Source organism: Penicillium hispanicum, assembly GCF_028827665.1.
Source record: "Penicillium hispanicum strain IBT 35686 chromosome Unknown utg000006l_segment0_segment0, whole genome shotgun sequence".
Classification (NCBI taxonomy): Eukaryota; Fungi; Ascomycota; class Eurotiomycetes; order Eurotiales; family Aspergillaceae; genus Penicillium; species Penicillium hispanicum.
In genome coordinates, this window is record NW_026623198.1 from 2148173 (window position 1) to 2169811 (window position 21639).

At 53.3% G+C, this 21639-nt stretch overlaps 11 protein-coding genes across 11 annotated transcripts; 5 read left to right on the forward strand and 6 right to left on the reverse strand.

Moving 5' to 3' along the window:
- Window positions 1-79: 79 nt before the first annotated feature.
- N7459_007128 (NOPCHAP1/New4 family protein) lies at window positions 80-746 on the reverse strand (the record flags this gene model as incomplete). The annotated part of the gene is made up of 2 exons (XM_056946296.1): window positions 80-295; window positions 363-746. 2 exons carry the CDS (start codon window positions 744-746, stop codon window positions 80-82), a joined length of 600 nt encoding a protein of 199 aa, XP_056798295.1.
- A 420-nt stretch (window positions 747-1166) lies between these two features.
- Window positions 1167-3392, reverse strand: N7459_007129 (uncharacterized protein; the record flags this gene model as incomplete). The annotated part of the gene is made up of 3 exons (XM_056946297.1): window positions 1167-1935; window positions 2051-3105; window positions 3180-3392. 3 exons carry the CDS (start codon window positions 3390-3392, stop codon window positions 1167-1169), a joined length of 2037 nt encoding a protein of 678 aa, XP_056798296.1.
- A 277-nt stretch (window positions 3393-3669) lies between these two features.
- N7459_007130 (putative NADH-ubiquinone oxidoreductase 14 kDa subunit) lies at window positions 3670-4072 on the forward strand (the record flags this gene model as incomplete). The annotated part of the gene is made up of 2 exons (XM_056946298.1): window positions 3670-3703; window positions 3822-4072. The coding sequence occupies 2 exons, from the start codon at window positions 3670-3672 to the stop codon at window positions 4070-4072; spliced, it is 285 nt and encodes a 94-aa protein (XP_056798297.1).
- A 472-nt stretch (window positions 4073-4544) lies between these two features.
- N7459_007131 (cation efflux family protein family) lies at window positions 4545-6227 on the reverse strand (the record flags this gene model as incomplete). The annotated part of the gene is made up of 2 exons (XM_056946299.1): window positions 4545-5615; window positions 5679-6227. The coding sequence occupies 2 exons, from the start codon at window positions 6225-6227 to the stop codon at window positions 4545-4547; spliced, it is 1620 nt and encodes a 539-aa protein (XP_056798298.1).
- Window positions 6228-6377: 150 nt separating this feature from the next.
- Window positions 6378-8795, forward strand: dscA (ubiquitin-protein ligase dscA; the record flags this gene model as incomplete). Its single annotated transcript, XM_056946300.1, has 1 exon — window positions 6378-8795. The coding sequence occupies one exon, from the start codon at window positions 6378-6380 to the stop codon at window positions 8793-8795; it is 2418 nt and encodes an 805-aa protein (XP_056798299.1).
- A 749-nt stretch (window positions 8796-9544) lies between these two features.
- N7459_007133 (glycine decarboxylase subunit H) lies at window positions 9545-10298 on the reverse strand (the record flags this gene model as incomplete). Its single annotated transcript, XM_056946301.1, has 3 exons — window positions 9545-9858; window positions 9956-10018; window positions 10163-10298. The coding sequence occupies 3 exons, from the start codon at window positions 10296-10298 to the stop codon at window positions 9545-9547; spliced, it is 513 nt and encodes a 170-aa protein (XP_056798300.1).
- Window positions 10299-10529: 231 nt separating this feature from the next.
- Window positions 10530-11034, forward strand: N7459_007134 (mitochondrial 37S ribosomal protein bS6m; the record flags this gene model as incomplete). The annotated part of the gene is made up of 3 exons (XM_056946302.1): window positions 10530-10553; window positions 10626-10657; window positions 10725-11034. 3 exons carry the CDS (start codon window positions 10530-10532, stop codon window positions 11032-11034), a joined length of 366 nt encoding a protein of 121 aa, XP_056798301.1.
- Window positions 11035-11277: 243 nt separating this feature from the next.
- On the forward strand, window positions 11278-11982 carry N7459_007135 (acyl-CoA thioesterase; the record flags this gene model as incomplete). Its single annotated transcript, XM_056946303.1, has 1 exon — window positions 11278-11982. The coding sequence occupies one exon, from the start codon at window positions 11278-11280 to the stop codon at window positions 11980-11982; it is 705 nt and encodes a 234-aa protein (XP_056798302.1).
- Window positions 11983-12329: 347 nt separating this feature from the next.
- N7459_007136 (uncharacterized protein) lies at window positions 12330-13825 on the forward strand (the record flags this gene model as incomplete). Its single annotated transcript, XM_056946304.1, has 3 exons — window positions 12330-12371; window positions 12485-12633; window positions 12706-13825. 3 exons carry the CDS (start codon window positions 12330-12332, stop codon window positions 13823-13825), a joined length of 1311 nt encoding a protein of 436 aa, XP_056798303.1.
- Window positions 13826-14945: 1120 nt separating this feature from the next.
- N7459_007137 (chitin synthase export chaperone) lies at window positions 14946-16080 on the reverse strand (the record flags this gene model as incomplete). The annotated part of the gene is made up of 3 exons (XM_056946305.1): window positions 14946-15128; window positions 15210-15781; window positions 15843-16080. 3 exons carry the CDS (start codon window positions 16078-16080, stop codon window positions 14946-14948), a joined length of 993 nt encoding a protein of 330 aa, XP_056798304.1.
- A 4776-nt stretch (window positions 16081-20856) lies between these two features.
- Window positions 20857-21423, reverse strand: N7459_007138 (uncharacterized protein; the record flags this gene model as incomplete). Its single annotated transcript, XM_056946306.1, has 1 exon — window positions 20857-21423. The coding sequence occupies one exon, from the start codon at window positions 21421-21423 to the stop codon at window positions 20857-20859; it is 567 nt and encodes a 188-aa protein (XP_056798305.1).
- Between the last annotated feature and the right edge of the window lie 216 nt (window positions 21424-21639).

A 21639-nucleotide genomic window follows, 5' to 3' on the forward strand; every position in this document is an offset into this window, starting at 1 on the left:
TATTGGCATCATTAATGTTTCAAACCGATTTCGCCTTGCCATCATTGCACATATTCCAGTTCCCAGTGTTGAATTATATTCATTCGCCTATCTCCTCGATGGATGGTTTGTCCGTGGCCGACTCATTCTCACCCATGAGTTTTCCGAGAACATTCGAGTCCTCTTCCGCCTTGGGCTTCTTGTTTGCATCTCTGGCGGTGCTCGGAGTCGCCCCGGGACTCTCATTCTCGCTCTCATCGCTCGAGGTATCGTCATTGTCGCCACGCTTTTCTTCCAGCACTCCAAGTCCAAGATTCTGTCCCTTCTTATTAGTCAAAATCTGAGAAGTGTGAGGGAACCAGAGAGAAAGAATTCAAATATACCATTTCGATATAATCCTTCCCATCCGCCTCGTTCACAGAATCCAACATAACATCCTGCCCGCGACCTGCGGCAATCTCCTTCTCCAGGCTCTCATTCGCATCTTTCATCTTTGGCAGGAATGCGGACAGTCGTGCCATCAGATCCGAGCCACCCTCAATGCGTTGTATTCTTGGCTTCTGGCGGGCGGAGACATTTGGTATTGATGCTGTATCCGTAGCGGTGGTCAGGCTTTCATGGCGGATACTTTCGTTCTCATCTTCTGAAGATTCTTCGCCCTCGCTCTCTGAGGATGATGTGCCAGAGGACGAAGTTGGGTCGTCATCGGAAGGGATTGCCGTGGTCGTGTGCAGGTCATTCGTGATGTTTGGCTCCGTGGATCTCATTTTTGGAAGGATTGGTAAGTCTTGTTGGCTGATCGTTGCTTTCATGAGGTCGAGATTAGGCCTTTCGTGGTCTGGGGTGGTTCAAAGTTCTCAGAACACCCTGGGACTGCTGCGCGACGTCCGCCTGCAATGTGGGGTTATCTCGCTCTGAGGGCGTATTACTTTGGCAAGAACTATTTTTGAATGGTGATGGGAAAATTTCTTGTCAAACTCAGAGATAGAACTGGAAACTGTGAGGATATTTCATAGTTGAGAAAGTTGAGTCGCAGGTCGGCGATTTCAACTTTTTGGGTGGAGCCTCCGATAACGATAAGGCGGATGCTTAATCGAGTCCCGCAGGAGCTACAGTTCTAATCATTGCTGTAGGCCGTAGATGCTCGCTGTATGCATTCCTCTACTCCTCCACGATTAATGTTACAATTAGATTTCGAAGATGTGAGTTGTGGAATCCTCGCTTGCCCACTTCCACATATCCTGATGCTCTTCACCGGCTTCGGCTCCGTCGTCGACTACGACTTCTCCGTCGACTGCGGCTTCTTCTTCGACTATAGCTCCGTCTTCGACTAGGGCTTCTTCTCCGACTGTGACTGCGCCGCCGAGTGCGACGATCATCCGAATCTTTGGCATTTTGTTCGGTCGTGTTTTTGGGGTCCGCTTCCTTGCCCGTCTCCAGTGTACGCTCCTTCTCTCGCTCGGAGCCAGGGATGTAGCGGTCAATTTCGCCAAGCCTTGGTCTTTGTTCACGTTCAGGAGACCGCACTCGACGCCGAGGTGATTTGCTGCGATTGCTGGTGGAAGGGACGTAACGATCGATGTCCAGGGTAGGTGGAGAAGGGCGTCTGGATCGCGAGCGACGCCGAGACCGTGACCGGCGTCTTGACCGAGAACGCGAGGTCCGTCGCGGTACTGCTGACCGGGAGCGAGAGCGTTGATCTCGACCACGATGGCGAGAACGTGAGCGATGACGAGAGTGCGAACGAGAGTACCGGCGACGGGCTCGATAATCATCGCGGTTTCGGTCTCTGCTTCTGTCACGACTGCGATCATAGCGGCGCCGGTCATACGACCTGGAACGCGGACGCCCCCATCTATCCCTGTCTCTGTCACGATCGGCGCTACGATCCCGATTCCTGTCTCGCGCTCGAGTAGTCGATCGGCTGCGGCTCCGGCGACTTGGGCGATAGCTCCGCTCTTCTCGGAAGTCGCGGTATCCACGACGGTCATCAAAATTGCGATCCCGGGATCTCACAGATGTGTCCCGAGATCGATCTCGACGGTGGTCGGGATCATAACGTGAGGCATACCGTCGCCGCGAGCGGCTTCGACTTCGGCTCCGGTCTCTAGCAGAATTCCAATTGCGATCCGTCCTGTCTGTTGTAGAATCATGCCGTCTGGAATCCCGAGTTGGACTAGCGGCTCTGGTTGAGGCGTTGGAAACCTTTGAGTCATTGGCAGTCTTGGTCTGGCCAACCGTTGATGTCGATGGCTTAAGCCCGTTTTCGATGGCTTCGGCCTCCTCGAAATCAAACTCGGGCTTTTGTCGAGCTTTGGCAGCAAGCTCTTCGCCTTCTTTCAAAAGCATCTGCAAAGCAAACTCCTCCAATGACTTATCGTCCACCGGGGGAACCGGTGCAGGGGTTGAGTCTTTCGGTGTAGCAGACTTTTCTTGTTTCGTGTCCCGGCTGCGAGGAGAAAAGCCACGATCCGAGCGATAGGCTGGAGAGCGATCACGATAACGGTCACGATCTCGCTCTCTGGTGCGACTGCGGTCTCTGTCGCGATCACGGTCCCAGTCGCGATACCAATCGCGGTCCTCGCGCCTTCGCCGTTCGTATCTTTCCTGTCGTTCTCGTTCTCGCTGCTCTTCGCGCAAACGCTCACGCTCAGCTCGCCGTTGATCATCAATCTCTTTTCTTCTGGCCCTCTCTTCATCTTCCTTCTGTCGTTCAAGTTCCCGTTTTCTCCGTTGTTCCTCAGCTTTAATACGCCTTTGCTCCTCTTCGAGTTCTTTCTGCTTGCGCATTTCTTCGCGCCAGACCTTCTCTCGCTCTTCTCGTTTCGCTCTAACATAGACCTCATAGTCTTCGTCGGTTTTGCTTCCAGTCTTTTCTTCTTTGGAAGCAGCTTCGTCTCCGATTTCTTGACGCCGAATGGCACGCACAGAGTCGAGTATGGTGTCTAGGTGCTTGGATGCCAGTTGATCGATGGATCCTTCCACGTTTTTGTAAACATCCCCACGGTCGACTGCACCCTCGATCAGTGTCGCAGCCTTGCCCCTCTCCCGTGAAAGGTGTGCCGGTTCGCGTTCGATCTCCGATTCCGCTAATTCGATCAGTTGGTCGGTGAATTTGGTCTTAGACTCCTATGAAGATCCGTGAGAAATTTCAGCCTGTGAGAGATCAAATTGATGCTAGAAGAGAGTACTTATCATACCCCATCATTGAACTCAGCCCATATCTGTTTGCGAATACTGTCGAATCCACCCTTCTTCTTGAATGAATGTAGGAGTTTGTCGATGGCTCCATGCTGCGCGGCTGATAGCGGGAGATCTTCGGCCTTGAATTTCTTGCGCTTTAAGCTGTCGATATCAACAGAGGGCCTCTTGTTGCCCGGTTGCACGTCCTCCATGGCCTCCGATGTGGCCATCGTGGATAATCGCAATGGCAGAGAAAGTCGCGTGAAGAGCGATAAGCGATAACAAGGGGGTTGGCGGCGATACGTTGTTCCGTGCTTGACAACTGCGGGCTGCTGATTTGCTTCAGACCTCCCTCCTGCCGCCCATTGCGACTTCAAGCCCCGGCTCCATCAATTCCGACTACGGGTGACATTCAAGTGCGACTGCACAAAGTCACCACTTCTAACGCCTTGCGGAAACCGTCGGCCTCTTCATCTCCCTCCTACCCGCCCACAGCCGACCGCGATCATGGTCCACAAAGTACTCTTCTGGAGCGGCTTCGGTGCGTGACATACCCTCCACAAGCGGCCCGTCTCGTCTGGAGACGCCGCTACATGGACTACGATGGGCTTTTTCGTCCTTTTCGAATGCACAATGGACTAATTGGGCCGCGTTTGCAGGCATCGCCGTTCGCCTCTGGCAACTCGGAATCGAGATGCGTCCGATCCTCGCCAAGGAATCCCTCTGGGTCTATCCCCTCTTCGCTGGTGTCGGTGGCAGCTTCGGCTACTGGCTCCAGGGTGTTGAGAACAGACAGCTCAAGATGCTTGCGCAGCGACGAGAGGCTATCCTGGAAAAGCGTCGACGACGGGATGTGCGTGAAGGCATCAGCAAGGTTGAGGAGGGTGCTGTTCTGGCTGCTACATCATAAGTTGCTTCATTTGTTTATGTGAATCAGTGGTGGCTCGGCATTGCGTGTGTATTCCCTTTTCTATTTTACCTGTACCAAAATTCTGCAGTTTGATATCGGCATCCACCCTGGGAAGTCTTCGCGGGCGATGTATCTGGCAGCGATGTGCGCTATGGAATTGAAGAAGACTTCTGATCAACTCCCGTCCCTTGTGCATTCTATTGCATCAGTAAAATTCCCAGTTGGCCTATATTATGGTCCTTGGCTATAATATGGGTCCTATGCATCTGTTGAAGTAGGCCACCGTACCCGCGTATACTTGAGCCCTTTGGGATTCACTTACATGGCCATTCGACGTGCAATGGTGTATTGGGCCAGGACGCATAGACAATGCTAATAAATAAGAACAGTTTGATCCATTGGTAATGTACAGGGGTATTCTAAAGGTGTTTACACATCTATTTCGACCAGTCTTTGGAGCTGGAGTAGACAATCAGCTCCGCTCGATGGTGAACTGGAGAGATACTTCCCACTTCTGTCCCCCAGTCCCATATCCTCCACCAAGTCGGTTCCGTATCAAGCTAGATATCTTCTCACGCAATCGGGAGACATTGTCGTCGCCACCAGAAACGCGCAACTTCAGGTTCGCCATGCATAGTCCATAATGGACCTGCCAGAAACGAGCATCATCAACGCCAAAGACCAAAGGCTCTGCTTCAATGTCCTTGATGACATCAGAAACTCCTTGACCTGAATAGGACATCAGAAGCATTGAACCGAGTGCCTTGACCAAGCGCACGCCCAGAATACACATTGAGATAGCAATGGTTCCTGAAAGAAGCTTATCGAACCAGTCATATATCCGAATCGACACCAGAGGCAAGAGCAACAGAAGAGTTGAGCAGGAGAGGGTCAGAAAATGAGAGGGATTGCTCAAAACGGACGGAAGGGACTCAATGTATGCAAAATGCATCGCTTTTCCAATCCGCGCATGGTTCTTCAAACCAATCGCAGAAATAAGGGTCGAGGAAATAGCCAGAACAGCAGTAATATCCACGCTGCCAAGAGACACTCGGTCATGCTCATGCGCATGGTGCGGCTCATGGCCGGACTTCTCGAGAAAGTGCTGCAGATTGTGGGAAATCAAGTCGAGACCCATGAACAACAGCAGCACACACATGGCGAACCCAGCGAGCACCTCGGCTCGCTCGAGACCAAATGGATGGCGAATACTAGACCTTTTCCAGACTTCGAAATTCCCCAGTACATCAACGGCTACACACAGAAGAGCCCCCAGAGAGTCGAACAGGATCAAATGGGACAATGCCGTCATAGCCAACGACCCATGCGCCGTCCAAAGAGTATAAGCAGCCACGAACATGTGGCATACGCTCCACCAAAACCGTGTCTTCTGATCCTTGGACATGCTGGTGCGGTATTCCTTCAATGTTGGAATTGGGAGTGAATTGGGTAGAGCCAAGGGCGCACGAGGAGGAGGTTCGAGGAAGATCTGGTGCGAAATGCTGCTGTGCTTATACTTATGGCCGCGGCGTTGTCCAATGTTCTGGATTGACAAAGAAGCTAATCAGCACTATCCACTGAATATTTGCGATTTGATAGGACTTACTGATTTGACAACTGGACCCTTTGACATAACAGTGGTGTTGAAATTGAATGGCCCCGCAGGAGTAGCATCCGTTGAACCATTCTGCACTGATTTGATAGCGTCCACTGATCCGGGACTCAAATTGAACGCCGATTTAGTAGGAGTGAGAAGACCTGGGCTTCCTGACTCGAGAGACACGCTTTGGTAGGATGTCTCTCGCAATGGCGACAAGGCGTCGCGGTCAACAGGTACTCCCGGCGTTATCTGGGGAGCATATTGATCTATTGGATCGTCGGCAGGTGGCGTGGGCGTGCGTGGAGGGATCGGGAGTGGCAGGTTTGAAGCCATTGCGACGGCTTCAGTTTCACGAACAAGATTCGAGGCGAGGGCCAGACGTTCGTCTGAGGACTCCGGGGAGGAAAAGGAGATAACGGAGGCGCTCGGTGCCCGATCCACCAGGTGTCGATCGGGGCGGAAGGGGCGGGGACCGAAAGCCCCGGATCGCATGTCGAGTACATCATCAACTCCGCGCGACGCTGAGCCACCGTCACCTTCATCTTCGTCATTCATTGTGCTCAGGCCCTATAGACTTTTCTCGGTGTCTGCTACTTCAGATCGCGCCGTTACTTCAGTCACTCCCTTTTGTCCTTCTCTCCCGCGATGCTTGCCGTCCCGTTCTAAAGCAGAGTGACGTCCGATGCTGACACCCTCGTCGCATCAATGGATAACCGCGGCTCCTTTTTCTTTTTCTTGTTAATATTTTACCTTCTTCTCAGCTCACAGTCACGTCCACCGTTGATCGATGAGGATCGGGAGCGTCAGCGGGAGCTCGACCGAGAGCGTCAGGCGCTCCGGCTGTTGAACGAATCGAAGTATGGAGACTTCGATCCACCAGCGGATCAATGGCTCCCCTTTTCCGGATTGCGCAAAAATGATAGCTATGCCTGGGATCTCTTCCCGAATGTTCGCAGCCGCGTTCGCCATCAACTGCAATCCGTCCTCTCAACCGCCGGCCTCGAACCCCCAATAGGTCTAGACGATCCCAACCAATCGTCCCCATTGAACTTCACAAAGCTCTTTCTCCCGGTCTATCGCAATGCAACAGGGAAAGTGCGAGGAGATTGGGTTCGACGGACCGAAGGTGTGCAGCGCCATACACCTCTCAACACCACGGCTATCGCTCAAGAGCACGAGTACTTTACACATGATTTTAGCTCCAATATCACCGGCACCGGTGGTGCATTCTACTTTGACCTGGAGGAAGGGGCGGGAGAAGAGCTCCAGGTCGGTGAGGGTCTGGCTCGGGAAATCAGAGCGAGTCTGACGGTTGAGAGTGAGGACTTTTGGGGAAGCACTTGGTATCTTTCGTTATTCGGTGTCCACTTCCCAGAGACAGGCGGGATAATCCTAAGCACCTCAAGTGAGAAGTTTGGTGGCCTCTTCGCCCTGCCACATTTCACGCTTTCCCCCGACACTTACGAGCTGTCCCACCGACTTCTACTCAAGTCGCTCACAGATGCCATGTCGGCGAAGCAAAATCGACCTGCGACTCTGTTTCCATGGTCCTCTTTGGCAGGAAGCGAGCAGGTCGAGTTTCCGGCACCCAAATGCGAGCATATCATTTTCATGCAACAGCATCCGGTCATGGTAGATGGTTCCGTCGCCGATCGTCTCCTGTTGGAACGAATGGAACACGAGCTCAGATATCCAATAGGGGCACCCATTCCGCATGCCCCTCTTATGGTCATGTCTGCCGTCGTTTTCTCTCCCGATTGTGGGTACATACTCGAGACCAAAGGCGCTCCAGAGTTCCCGCCCTCGGAAGGTCTGTACCTGTCAGGGCCCAAGCACGAAGAATACAATAAATATGCAGCTCGCCTCATATTTGCGGTTGCTGGGGTTTTCGTGGCGCAGATATCCCTTCTTCTGCGCCAGATCAAAGAAGCGTCGACTCCTTCTACCCGGAGTCGCGTCAGTTTCTATACCATCGCATTAATGGCGCTTGGTGATGCATTCGTTCTTACTTTCATTGTATTGGAACTCTATGCAGCAGTATCCTTCTTGGTTCTTGCGACTGCTTCATTTCTGGCCTTCCTTTCTGTCAGTTACATTGGCATGAAGTTCATGATGGAGATCTGGGCTGTTCAGGAACCAGAACGGCGTGAAGAACGACCGATCAATCCACCAGCTCCGGTTGTACGACCAGGCACGCTGCCTTTGCCTGCGACTGCAGCAATTCGAGATACCGGTGCAACTCCGATTATTTTGACGCCCGATCAAGACCCTCCAGCCGAGGAAGAAACGGACGCGCCCCCTGCCAACCGTACGGTACCACCGACAGCAACACAAATGCGCAGCGATGTTGGTGCTATGTATGCACGCTTCTATCTAGCACTTTTCGGATCGCTCATATTATCAATTTGGGCTTTCCTGCTCCCGCGTCGTCTGGGAGCCATCTACGCACGCCTGTTGGCAGCGGTGTACCTTTCATTCTGGATCCCGCAGATCTACCGTAACGTCATGAGGAATTGCCGCAAAGCACTGCGGTGGGATTTTGTCGTTGGTCAAAGCATTCTTCGACTGTTTCCCTTCGTCTACTTCCTTACGGCACGTGAAAACGTATTGTTTATTCGCCCTGACTGGACTACCGCACTCGCAATGGTCGGATGGATGTGGATCCAGGCCTGGATATTGGCCAGCCAGAATATCTTAGGCCCGCGCTTCTTTGTTCCCAGGGGCTGGGCTCCACCCGCATATGATTACCATCCTACTCTGCGAGACACTGCGGGGGCCGACGCCGATCTTGAAGCTGGCGGTGTCATATCCATTGCGTCCCTTAGAGCCGATGAGCGAGATGTTGTGAGCGATTCCAAAGATGATGACAAGCATCGGTCGAAGGACCGCAAGAGAGTCATGTTTGACTGCGCAATTTGCATGCAGGATATCGAGGTTCCTGTTCTGTCCACACCTGCTTCTGCTGGCGGAAGCAGTGTTGCTGAAGAGGCCACGAGTATTCTGAGCCGTCGGGCATACATGGTGACGCCTTGCCGTCACATCTTTCATACAGCCTGTCTGGAAAGCTGGATGCGACTTCGCCTTCAGTGTCCGATCTGTCGCGAATCTATTCCTCCCGTATAGATACTGCTGTTTTGCATCTTGTACGTAGAACATGAATCCATCTCGGGCAAAGCCCCATGTCCTTTTTTTCATCTCTCAATGTCTCATCCCTCTGGAAGGTCAAGCCTATGTATTCCTCCATAGAGATGGCGCAGGCTACGTCAATATCTGTCACCGTGATAGTCAGCGGTTCACTCGAGAATTCTGGCACACTCAAAACCTGCGTCATGAATAGTGGGGGGTGCCCAAGGGTTCTTCTTTGCACTTGCCCCCAATTTCTCCTACGCGAGATTTCAGGGACCCCCATAGTCTGCTTGAAGGACCTCATCAAAACCGATACCAAAGACTGGGAGAAGTGAAAGGACGGACACTCTGTGGCAGGGTTAAGCCTTGCTACGACCCATAGGCCCTTCAGACACCGCATAGAAAGCTGGTGGCCCGCATGATCCTGCTTGGGTCGTGTATTTCTACTTTTTTTTCCCATATCAAAAGGTGCTTTCCATTTTTTTTCGTGCTAATACTCAGGCAGCGAATGTATGATATTTGGGATGTAGATGCACCTCTACAATTACTTGACAGACCCTGGATATAGGTATCTTTTGGGATATAATATCAAAGCCGTGGAGGGCTCGACATCTAACGCTTGTTGAAGGAAACATGTCTCCGTTGAACCAAGAACAAACGAAACAGGAAGAAACTAGTATGACATCACATTTAACATAAATTGCCCCGATCCTAGTCCCGACGCAACCCTCTTGAGGCCTCCAACTCTAAGCATCAATGGTCTCGTTGTAAGCGGCCTCATCCAGCAGCGCCTCCAGTTCAGCAGGGTCGGCAACTTCGATCTCCGCGATCCAGCCATCGCCCTCGGGGCTAGCGTTGATCGTCTTGGCATTGTCCTCCAGGACGGCGTTGCCCTGGATAACCTTGCCGGCGACCGGGGAAAGAACGTCTGAAGCAGACTTGACGGACTCGACAGCGCCAACGGGCTCACCCGCGCCAATCTCGAGATCGGCCTCGGGAAGCTCAACATAGACGACGTCGCCAAGAGAGTTGGCGGCGTACTTGGTAATGCCAATCTTGGCTGTAGGGTTCCGATCAGTTATTTTGCCGTTTGTGTGTATGTACCATCAAGACCTATCGACAGAGACGATCTCATTGGCGGCCATTTGAGCACTAACCAGTGTTGCCGCTGTCGGCGAGCTCAATCCATTCGTGCGACTCGGTGTACTTCTTCACCTGAGCTAGCGATGCCAATCGATAACGCCATCAGCAATCCATTGTCTCTGGGAGCTTTGCAAAGCTCCTCCGACATCCCTTCATGGCCAATTGCTCATGTAGAGTCATCTGCGACTCCCGTGACCAATTTGGAGGGCAGAAGAACTCACCAAGCGGGCTCTGCGAGAAGCTTCGGGTTCCCCGCGGAAAACGGAAAGCAGGCGCAGGACGGTAGGCGGCGGTGAGCGGCTTTTGGGCAAGGGCCCTGGAGGCAAAGGGGCGGATGGTACGGGCGACGGTGGCCATTGTGAGTGGGTTAGGAGGGATTGCGACAAGAAGAAGAGAGAAGGAGAGAGGAGAGAGGAGAGTTTAAGAGGGAAAGGAAAGCACGGGTGCTTCCCCGGCGGAGTTGCGTTGACGCTGATAACGACGTGCCAAGCCTGGCTGATAAGCTCCGACCTCGTCGGATTTTGCGCGCCAGGAGATCCTCGAACATCTTTTGCTTCTTATCGGGGTTCTGCACCACCACTCGATGCAATGTTATACGAGCTGATTGCCATTGTACGTGACTGTCCTATTCTTGGAGACTTTATGGGAATTCGGTCTGGAAACTAACGCGCTCGCCTTCCACAGGTTCGCCCGGGCAGCCTCAACGAGGTTCGGGAGTACGTCCATTTCGACGAGCCTTCGATTCTTCCATCGACCGATCAACTGACATCCCTTCTCTTATAGAATCGCCCGCAACGCTGGTGCTCAGGTCATCCGCTCCGGCGGCGTCGTCCGCGGCTTCACCAACTGGGGTGCGTTCCGCCTGCCCAAGGTCACCACCAAACACCAGGCTCGATACAGTGAAGGTCACCACTTCATCATGCGCTTCGATGCGTCGGGCCCCGTTCAGGCCTCAGTTCGCCGCACCCTTGGTCTCGACCCCCGTATGATCAACTTCTCCGTCGTCAAACTAGGTGACAAGCTCGAGAGCATCAAAGATGTCGAAGGAAAGGTCGAGTGGAACAAGAACCGGAATATCAGTGACTCTATCTGAGCCACGTAAAAGCGAAGCCAGTGGACTTCTTATTGTCACGATGGATTAATGGGGGCTTCAGGATTGGTCTTGAACATTATCATCTTATGTATCATTACGGCGTGGGGAATCGGGCATAACCCCTCTGCACTACCAGCACGATCGGCGCATCTTGTATAAAACTGCAATCATATTTGTCTTTTCCGGTTCAATCTACCATCTCTCCATGCCTGAGAATGCTTATCATCGCCCGACGGTGAAGCGATGGCGACACGTGACGAACGGCAACAAACCTTCCAACACCAGCCACCTTCGGCACAGGAGCGCTATGAGGGCGTGCTCTCCGGGAAACATCCTGAAGACCAACCAGTCAGCCCTAGCGTTGACTCGGACTGGTGGATTGGTATGGTTCGACAGGGTAATATAGCCGAACGAGAGTTCCCCGGACTTGACGTGCGGAAGGTGGACATGAAGGATTACAATCAAACCAAACATATCCAAGAACGCCCAGAGAAATACCGCCAGCTGGCCCAATACCGTCTCAAGGGACTACCAGACGATGATCCCAACGCAAGTCTTTCCCAAATCAGAGAACGAGAAGATTCCGGGGACTATGATAATATCTACGCTTGTGCGCATATGTACTCCAGTGACAAGAACTCGCTTCTTTTGATCCCACGCGCATTGAGAATCAAGCACTGGGAGGCGATGGCAAGTCTGACTTTAATGGTGGTTATACACCGGCATGGCCCGGCTTTGAGGATGATTGATTGGGATGCGGTATCTGGCAACAAAGATTCTGGCGTGCCGATGAAATGGTTTATGCAGGAAGGATGGACCCCTCAGTCGGCAGAGAATAGAGCGGTGCACGAAAGTCATCTCTGGGGTCCCGATGGCACATTGCTCGCCACTTCATTACAAGATAGTATGCTTAGGATCCGGAAACTTGAACGGAAGAGCAACTTATAGGCTTTGACCTCGATATATATTGCAGTATATAATGGGCCGATTATAGAAGTTATTCGGACCTTGGAAACCACGAGTGCTCAGCCCATTCCCACCGACTCCTTGAGAATGGCGAAATCCAAGGATATACTACAATGATATTTGCATATCGACTGTAGGTATATCTACCTAATGTATCATGGCTTCTCTACCGGATCACGTGCCGACAGGCCTGGTGACGTAAGGCATCGGCAGATCGACCGAACGGAGTCCTCTCGCTCTCACCTTTCTCGTGTTTTGTTTGATCCAAAAGCTGCTGTGCGCCAGCAACTGTCCCATGATGATCCTTGACTGGCTTGCACCAATTCAAGATGCACAAAACTCTTCTCCTCGTCTTCATCCATGGCTTCAAGGTATTAAGTACTTTGCACATTTCACTGCTGTGTTCCCCGCAAAACTCTCTGCGCCCGAACGAACTATGTCTGCAGCAATTTGAAGACCCACACTGACCTATGGATCAACTTAGGGTGGTGATGATACGTTCAACAATTTTCCTGAGAGCCTGCGTGTCCTAGTCAGCAAAGCACTTCCTGCCGTCACCGTCGCAACAGCTGTGTACCCCAAGTATGAGACGAAAGGCGACTTGAAAGAATGCGTGGGCAAGTTCCGAGACTGGTAAGACTCTTCTTCTATGAGAGGCTTTGAATATAAGGTAGCTCTGGATTCACTGACTTATTATGGGCACAGGTTGCAGAACACCGTGATAGACTTGGAAGTTGCAAATCACACGGCGTCGCCTACTGTTGACCCCTCGGTTCATGTTTTCCTTGTTGGGCACTCGATGGGAGGCATTGTGGCAGCAGAGACTCTACTGTTGCTAGCACATGAGCAGCCAATTCGTCGCAGCTCGACACCTGACGCACCATCAGCCCAGCAGGCAGATGACCAGCCACCTGTTGTGGAACCTGGCACATTCATGTTCCCTCACATCCAGGGTGTGCTCGCCTTCGATACTCCATACTTGGGCATTGCGCCTGGAGTAGTATCGTATGGTGCAGAGGGACACTATCGCAATGCTACCACAGCATACAATACTTTCACCGAAGTTGCAGGCCTTTTTGGCTATGGTGGAAAGGGCAACACGACTGAAGGAGCGGCTGCTCCTGCCCCGGCGAGTGCGAAGGAACCTCCTCAAGCACTCCCTACCACTGGCGATGCTGCTGCAACGCCATCTTGGCAGCGATGGGGTCGCTACGCGATGTTCGCCGGAGCCGCGGGAGCCGTTGCAGCCGGCGGCGCAGCTGCCCTATATACCCAACGCCAGAATTTGTCCGCCGGGTTTAGCTGGGTATCGTCTCATCTGGAATTTGTCGGATGCCTTGCGAGGACTTCGGAACTGCGTCAACGTCTCGTGGGTTTGGCGGGCGTGCAGGAGGAACGGGGGATCAGATGTGTCAACTTTTACACATGTCTCGGACAGGGCGCGTCGTCTCTGGTGGAAAACAGGGGAACAGGAAAGACATCTTTCAGCCAGAAAATCATTCGGTCAAAGAACAGAACTTTCTGCACGCTTCCGTCGGAGGTGGAAAACAGCGAAGATGGTTCAAATCTGGCGCAGCCAGGACTTTCATGGACCAAAGCAGTCAATGATCAGGCAGCTGATGAAGTCAAAGCACATATCAGCATGTTCCTGCCCAAGGATAACCCAGCGTTTTATGATCTGGTCGGCGAGGCCTGCAAGGCTTTGGTCACCTTAGTGGACAGTGCTTGGTACAATACCTCGACTAGACCGGCTGAAGGATACCCTCGGACAGCGGGAAATCGCGACGAGTTCATGGATGGCGACGACGTCGTTGTCGTGGAATGAGACAACCCTGACTCACACAGGGCATCTTGGGGACTCCACAGCCTAAACCCCTATCCATTACTTACGACTGGGCTTGGAAAGTTATTCTTCGTACTCCACACGCCATTTCTCCCCCTGATCAGCGGAGCCCATTTTAGACTTCCAACCGGCTTTTTCATATCATGAATCCCATCTAAGTACGTATGGCATACAGAATATGCTTTGTACGAGACCCCTAGGAAGTATGTCTTGCGGGATGAAAATTCTTCCAGGGGATTTGGCTGCTAATGCAAATCAGGAGATATCATGGCGCGTTCCAATCAGAGCAGTCCGGCCCGATGGACGCATCTTTCATCAAATCAACGGCTCAAGACAGTGTCGATCTTATCACTTGTTTCAGCCTCTCGATGATCCTCTTCGCTTCGCCGGTGCCTGCCTATTGGTGTTCCAGCGATGAAAACTGGCCCCCGGGGTTTTCTGTATGTATAGTGCCCTGCCGTGCGTTGCCGAATGAACAAAGGCTGTGACCCCATCATGCATGTTCCGGACCTTCCAAGGGTGATGACCGGGGCGCCTTCGATTCCTTTCTCAATCGCACGATCTGCGACACGTCAGGATTGAAGAATCTGTAGGCACTGAATCGTCCCGATGTCCACATACATACGCTAAGCATCCACATGTAGGCCATTCATGCATCTCTGCATTTTCCATCCTTTATCAACCACCCTTGGGGCACTTGGGAATACATGTCCTCACATGCATAGCGCACACCCTTGTCCAGACTAGCGGCAGTGTTTGTACGGTACATCCACCAAGGAAGGATTCGTGATCGGGTAACCTACTCCACACAGTATGAATCGGCGATGCCGAGTGGCAATCTCTGCACACACATGCTTGGGTATAATACTGGAAATGCACACATTTCCATCAGGTTCCAAGTGGAAGGATCAGCATGGGGGTCCCTGGAAGAAGAAAAGTCTAGACAGCGATTGCATGCCCAGGTGTCATTTGAAATGCAGACCCAATCCTTCTGGCAAGGGCACCGGTGGCTATGTATGTATAAACCAAAACTAAAAATTTAAACGAGAAGCCAAGAGATCATCAAGTCTTGTCACGTATACGGTTCACGAACACGAAGCCGCTAGTAATTATGGTGACCCTGGGTCGATGCGCGGTGGTGGTACATGCTGCCCGCGTACTCGGAGTTAGTGTCGTTGTAGACCGTTGCTCGGCGGTCGTCCTCCAGCAACTCCTTCACCTCCCAGGTGTTTGGCTTCACCCCGACAGAGAATTCCAGGTCTTCCGTGGTGATGGAATCCCAGAACTAAAATATGTTAGTCAGCTTTTGATTCCCCACCTTTCCCCTTGTTGTTTTAGGCCTTGCATGATTGGGCAAGAGGCTCACCTTATAGATCATCATCACCGCGAGCAAATTGCAGAACGTGGCCAAGAACAGGCCGTCAAGGTAGTGCTGCACATTGTTGCAGATGACGTCGCTGAAGGCATAGAGCAAGACCTGTCCGACAATGAAGACGCCGACGCCGAATGCGATGTGACCCAGAGGCCAGCGGTCATCGAGCGTGTTGGCAACCAGGAGCAGTTGCATTGCAATGTAGATGGCGACACAAATGGCATTCAAGAGGTAAAGCACCACAAACAAGCCGACGGTATTCTCGGGCCCCAATCCACCCCAGCCCTTGAAGGTCAGCAGGGCAATCACGAACGTCATGGCAAACATTGCCGCCGAGGGAAGCCGAATAAGCCACACAGAGAGCGAAGTGCCATCCTCGTACAGCTGGAAGCCTACGAATCCGTTCACGACTAGACAGGTGCACAGAGCTGATATCAGCCCACACTGGACAGCCACGAAGTAAGGAAACGGGGCGCTCCGGGGAGGCACCACGCCGGCGTCAATGATAAGCGAGCAAATTGTGAGCGCCATAAAGAGGTAGAAGAAAGTGATGATCTCCTTGCGACCTAGTAGGATAGCAGGGTTAGCCACGCATCTTCCTCCCGATCTGGGGTACGTATGACGAACCGACGGCGGTGAACTTGGATCGAATATGCAAGATCATGATCACCGTCATGGCGAGTGCAATGATATGCATGAATGAAGCGGCGCCCTGAAAGATCATCGTATTTGCAACCTCAATGTTCCGCGCATAGCAGTTGGAGACGATGCCCGTGGAGCCGGAGATCGAAGATGCCGGGCCCACGAGGAGGCACAAAGGCAACGGCGTCTTCTCACATATCGAGTCAAATTGCCCAAACCCCATGATGCTGGTGATTTCGAGCGGTGCAACAACAAACAGAGGGTTTCCCGTTGCGGTGGGCGGTCACAAAGCAAAGGGCTTGGGTTTGGTCGGCTGTCTCCACAACGACGGAGAGGGTAGAACAGTAGAGAGTGGCGATTGAGGACTCGAACGACAACCTGCTCCCTGGGTGTGTTGTTTGGTGCCCAGCTCCGGGGGTCAGCAGTCGCTCCTGGACTGGTCAACGAGTTGTCGTCCGCCTGGTTTCGCGAGCCAGAGGCAGTCGGCTTTCTTCTGCGAGGGGGAGTCACGGGATGCCTGGGACGGCGGCTGTTTTTCCGTTTCCAATTCGGGACTAGCGTTGTTTCCCCAGGCGCCGATTGATGACTCAGTTGGATCGTGACTTGCCACGTGACTCCAAGCCGGGTCTCGGCCTCGGCCGAACCTGCGCAGCGTGAAGAGAGAGAACGACGCTCAAATCCTCGCAGTGCCGCGAGTGCTTCGGCGTGTACCTCGCAGCCATTGCAGCCCCACAGTTGTGCAGCAGTGGGCGACTGATGATCTTTGCGATGTGCAGAGGCTAGTACGGAATACTTACCTGAGGCGGATCTGAATGAGCGAGCTGTATACTTACTGTATTCAGGTAGCTCCACCATCCGATAAACTTGGGGCTGGAGAGCTGAACGGCGCCGTGCCGCATTTCTTCTACCGCCCGGGGCCCGCTATCATTGGAGCAGCCGGCCGCATCATCCACCGAGCACGCGCCTTACAATCTCACAGGGGTATGGGCCCATGAGCCGTGCCCCTCCGAGGTTTGTCGTTCTGGAAGACACCTGCGTATGCGGATCAAGTTTTCAACTGCATTCAAAATGTTACGGCCCTGTCACACTACCTCATCTTGCTCGTTTTGTCCGCACGATCCGTGTCCTCGACCGTTGCCTAGCGTCCGCTGACGTTTAATCCGGCGAAGATCACTTCTTCTCCAGAATCATGACCGAGGCCTCCAGGTCTGCCGCCTGGGACCACGAAACCATGCTGGGAACTGTGGTACACGAATCAGCACGCCCGGTTCACCTGGAATGTGGATGGCTTGTGGCGTTACGCGCCGTGGACGATTGACGATACACCACCAAAAGTACATAAATATTCCTATGTACGAAGTCGTAGCGATCCGGCTAGAGCCACAGCAAGAAACAAAATCAAACAGGATCACAGCCACTCGAGACCAAATGGGTCTAGTGGGGACACTATTTCTGGAGTTATTCGATCTGGAGAATGCCGAGCAACAGCTCGAACCTTGTTCGATTCGTCTCCAGTCACAAACGCGGCCCAGGTTGAACTCTGCCGTGAGGGCGCACAAGAGATCGGAGAGCGGGTGTCCGGAAGGAGTCTGCTGCCATCGACGCTACCACCCTGAACGACCCTGATTTGTCGATGCCTTTCCTTTACAGGGTCTATACATGGACTCCTTTCCAGGCCAGACGAGTGTGTACACCGGCCGTGCTCTCCTTCCAAGGTTGCCTGTCCGTTCATGACTCAGCCCCACGGCCTATGTAGTCGAATTGCCCGGTGCTGTCATTCAACGGGTTGCTCATCTGAGCAGGTAGTTTAGTCCGAACCGGAGGCTCCGATCAGTTGTCGCAAACAACCTCAACCAAAAGGGGGAGACTGAGCTTAGAGTCCAAAGTTTTTTCTGTCATCATCGGCAGGAGCCTATCACCCGCGCCGACTGCCCAACGCGTGTCCCCGTTGCCCAACCCGGTGGGCAATGATTATTACAACCATTTGTTACCCGGAGGTGCGACCTTCTGTCCGTGCTCGCCTGACTCGATTTCTCGCCTGGTCCAGCACCACCGGGCGAGACCTGGTCACGCAAAGGGAAAGCCTCCGAGGCACGCACTCGCCCTGAGGCGCGTCTCACGGCGGGCTTTCTACATATGCATGAAGATCCTGACTAGCGCCACGTGTGGGTGGAAAAAGCATCAACGGCTGCGAGGAACCGCGTCGATCTCCCACCCGATACATCGTCGCCGACGCGAATAGGTCTCGTCATCGGAATTGGGCTGATCCCCGATGATGGCGTAAATTTCCGACGGTGGTCCTTGGGCGTCTGTTCTCAACAGTCACGGATCAGAGCCAGCGTCATGCAGGAGGCAGACCCGCTTTGCGACAAGGATGCTCGAGGGGTACATGTACCTACAGGAGGGAGGGTGGGCACAAGGGCACGACTACCGTGCAGAATTCCCTATACTGCCTCCGAACCAACACCTGCATGGAGCGAGCTGTGGAATTATGGAGTCGAATGCGGCCCTCGTAGTGATATGGCCATTGGGATTCCCAGTTCTTTTTCTTTTTTTTCCCGTTTTCTTTTCTTTTCTTTTTTTTTCCTTTTGAAGCATCTCCCATCTCGTTGTCCTTCCCCCGTGGGCTTCGGCCGCCTATGGATCCCACCATTTGCCCTATTCTGCGCGCGTTTTTTTTTAGGTGAATCCGGAAATGCCGCACCGGTGGATTGTCTATTTCAGAACGTGTCTCTCAGAAGTGGTCTTTCGCTTCTCTGCCTCTCAACTTATTCGACTTCGACCTTTCTACTGACCTCCACCGTCAATTCCTCCATCCCACCGCGCGAACGCGCCCGCACCCGATGGGATCAAAATGTGCAACTACTTTAAAAACTACTATATCTATAGCGGCTGCCAGAATCCCGCCGCCCACTTCCTACGAACCTCGCTGGACGGCAGCAAAGACAGTCGCTGCTCCGATAGTCCCCACGATCGGTTCATTGTGGTTGTAGGCAAATGTCTTCTTTGCCGCACCACGCGATAGCCTTTCTACCTCCCCCTCGCTCACACTCACACTTACACCCACGCCCATATTCCCGCTTTTCTCGGCCTTTTCTTATACTTTCCATGGCTCTTTCTCAGTTTAAGCACATCGTGGGAGGCTCGCATGCCACCAATCCAGAATACTTTGCCTGGCCATTCTTTGCAGCGCGATCCCGCCCTGCCAGGAACCATGATTCGGCTAGAGCCGACCCTCGCGACTCTCCACTCAGCAGGTCGCTCTCCCGGACCGATGACGATGGAGGATGGGACACTCAATTTGAAATCAGCTCCTCGTCAGTGCGGCCCTGATCGACACTTGGTCTTCTTCTATCCCGGGTCCTTCGGCCGCCCATCCCTATTTAAAATTTGTGCCCAGGCCCTTCGACCCGCCGATACTCCGGAAGTATTGGTGGTGGGGTTGAAGCGTATTCGCATTGCTTTCTCCCATGATCATCTCTTTTTGTTCTCCCTCTTGCTGCCGCCGGCCCGCCCCTTTCTCTGCGCTGATGCGTTTTTTCCATTGTTCTCGAGTGGACGGAAGGGCGTTCCTGGAATGGACTTTCTTGTGTGTAGGAGCGCAGCGCTGGTGCGATGCTAGACCGGAACCTAATGTCCACCTGATTTTGGGGCTCAGTGTGACTTGGTGGTTTTTTGGGCTTCTCCCCCTTTTTTGTTCACAAAGATGCCCGTTGTGTCCCACCCTTCGGAGTTTCCGACGCCCTGTATGATTACGATTCGACTTGCATATTGTCGGACTCGACGGCCGGCCCGCGTTGTATCTCCGTTCCATTGTCTCATGCTAACCCCTCTAGAATGCGAGAGGAGAATGAAGTAAATCAGAAATGAAGCCAACTCGAATGGAGTATCATTGTTGATCGCTTGCCTCGGACCAGCGCCAGCGACAACCACATCCAATGCCAATTAAGGAACTGATTATGATATGATCAACCCGCGCCCAGTGCGCGTTTGGGTCCTCGCAACCACTCCCACGAGTGGTCCACTCTCGGACACAGATGCTGAAGCTGCCATCAATTGGCCTGATCGAGTCTGTGCTTTGCTTTTGCTCGCGCTGGCGCATTGCAGCTGTGGAGTGGGAGAGTGGAGGTAGGTTCCCCTGGGGACTATGCTGGAAGGAAACTAGTCTTCAATCACTATGCCGGCACCAATTGAGCCTGTCTTGCTCTATCACATAATTACCGAGCGCGTCGGGGGAAGCGGGTGGAAATACAATCAAGCTTCATCGCGCTGTGCGCCTCCCGGCAACGTTTCCCCCCTACATTGTAGGGATGATAGATGTCGATGGGGCAGGCGCATCGCATCCACGGGCTAGCGATTTCGGTCCTCCATATTTAATCCTGACCAGCACAGTCTGGTGAAAGTCTGCTCAGGGCGGCCAAGACTCTTTCTGGGAAAGGTGCAGCTGCGTGGACTCGCAGGAGCACGAATGAAGACCCGAGTTGGCCCATCAGATGGCTCGTCCGACTGGAACGGGGGCCAGAGAAAATCTCAAGTTTTAGAGATTTTTTTTTCGAGTCGGGATGTGCGCCGAGGTCTGGACAAGTACCGGGGCGATGCAAAATCATCGCATCGAATGTACGGAACACTAAATCCTTTCGATTGCCCTAGTGTCGGCGGGCACATTAGCCTCGTTGGTGGTCCCACGCCTGCCGGTCTGGATGACTTCATCTGAGGGAGGGCTTCTGCTCTTTTCTCCCTTTCTTGCCTTTTGGTTGTCTTTTTTCTTTTTTCTTTTTTCTTTTTTGTTCTCTTTCTTCTTCATTCCCTTCGTTTTTGTCCCTTTCCCCGTTCTCCCCACCATCCAAGCGGTCTCTCCCGTAGTCCACGACCGGGGGGGGTGACGATCAAGGTTCTGATCCCGCGCCAGGCGCATCTCCTCCATCATCCGGCATACGCACTGCAGTCGACCACGGGTCATGGCGCAGGCCCGGCGCTCGCTTGGTGCAAGAACTGCATCTCAGCGCTGTCGGGGCTTTCCCCAGCCCGGCGCCTCTGGTTGGCCGTACCTGGAAGACAGCATCGAATCGCGTGCCGTGTCGGGCTGTTCATTGAGGCCCGAGGGGGAGCACATTTTCGTCAGCCAGCAGATCCAATCAGAACCATGCCGTTGATGTTCATCGGTAGCCCTGCGGCTAAGGAACCGGCATGTTTGCTTCCATGCATGAAGATGAGGGCTCTGCTCGCGGCCAGATCGGGAGATCCATATGCTCCCGTTGGCATCTTCATGGCGCGCACTGCAGGCCTGCATGGTGGTGCCCAGCGGGGATGTTGCTCGTCGCCCGCATCGGAGTGCATCCGGCTCTGGCACGGTGTACCTGTACTTCTTCCCTCGACCAACGTCCGGACCTATTCTCCGAGGGGGGAATATCTCGATGCATGGCTGGAGTGGACTCACCCGGTCGAGTCCTCTGTTCGACTCTTCCTCTTTCACATGCGCCAATGGGTGCTGGTCGTGGTGGCGCGGTCCAGGCTTGTCATCGGGAGCGGGGGCTGGAGCCTTGTTGCACACTTCCTCTGGGACCATCTTCAGCGACGGAGCCACCAGTAGGGGTTCTCATCCTTCAGCCGGAAATGCCAGTCCAGGCTGGTCTGCATTCGCGTGGTTAGCGTCGGAAACGACTATGATTCTCGCGCACTTTCCCCTTCCACCCTGACCCCGGCGCCATTTCCTTCCCAACCGACCCCTCCAAGCATTGGCAATGCTTAATTCTCGAGAAATGTACCGATGTCCCACTCGGCA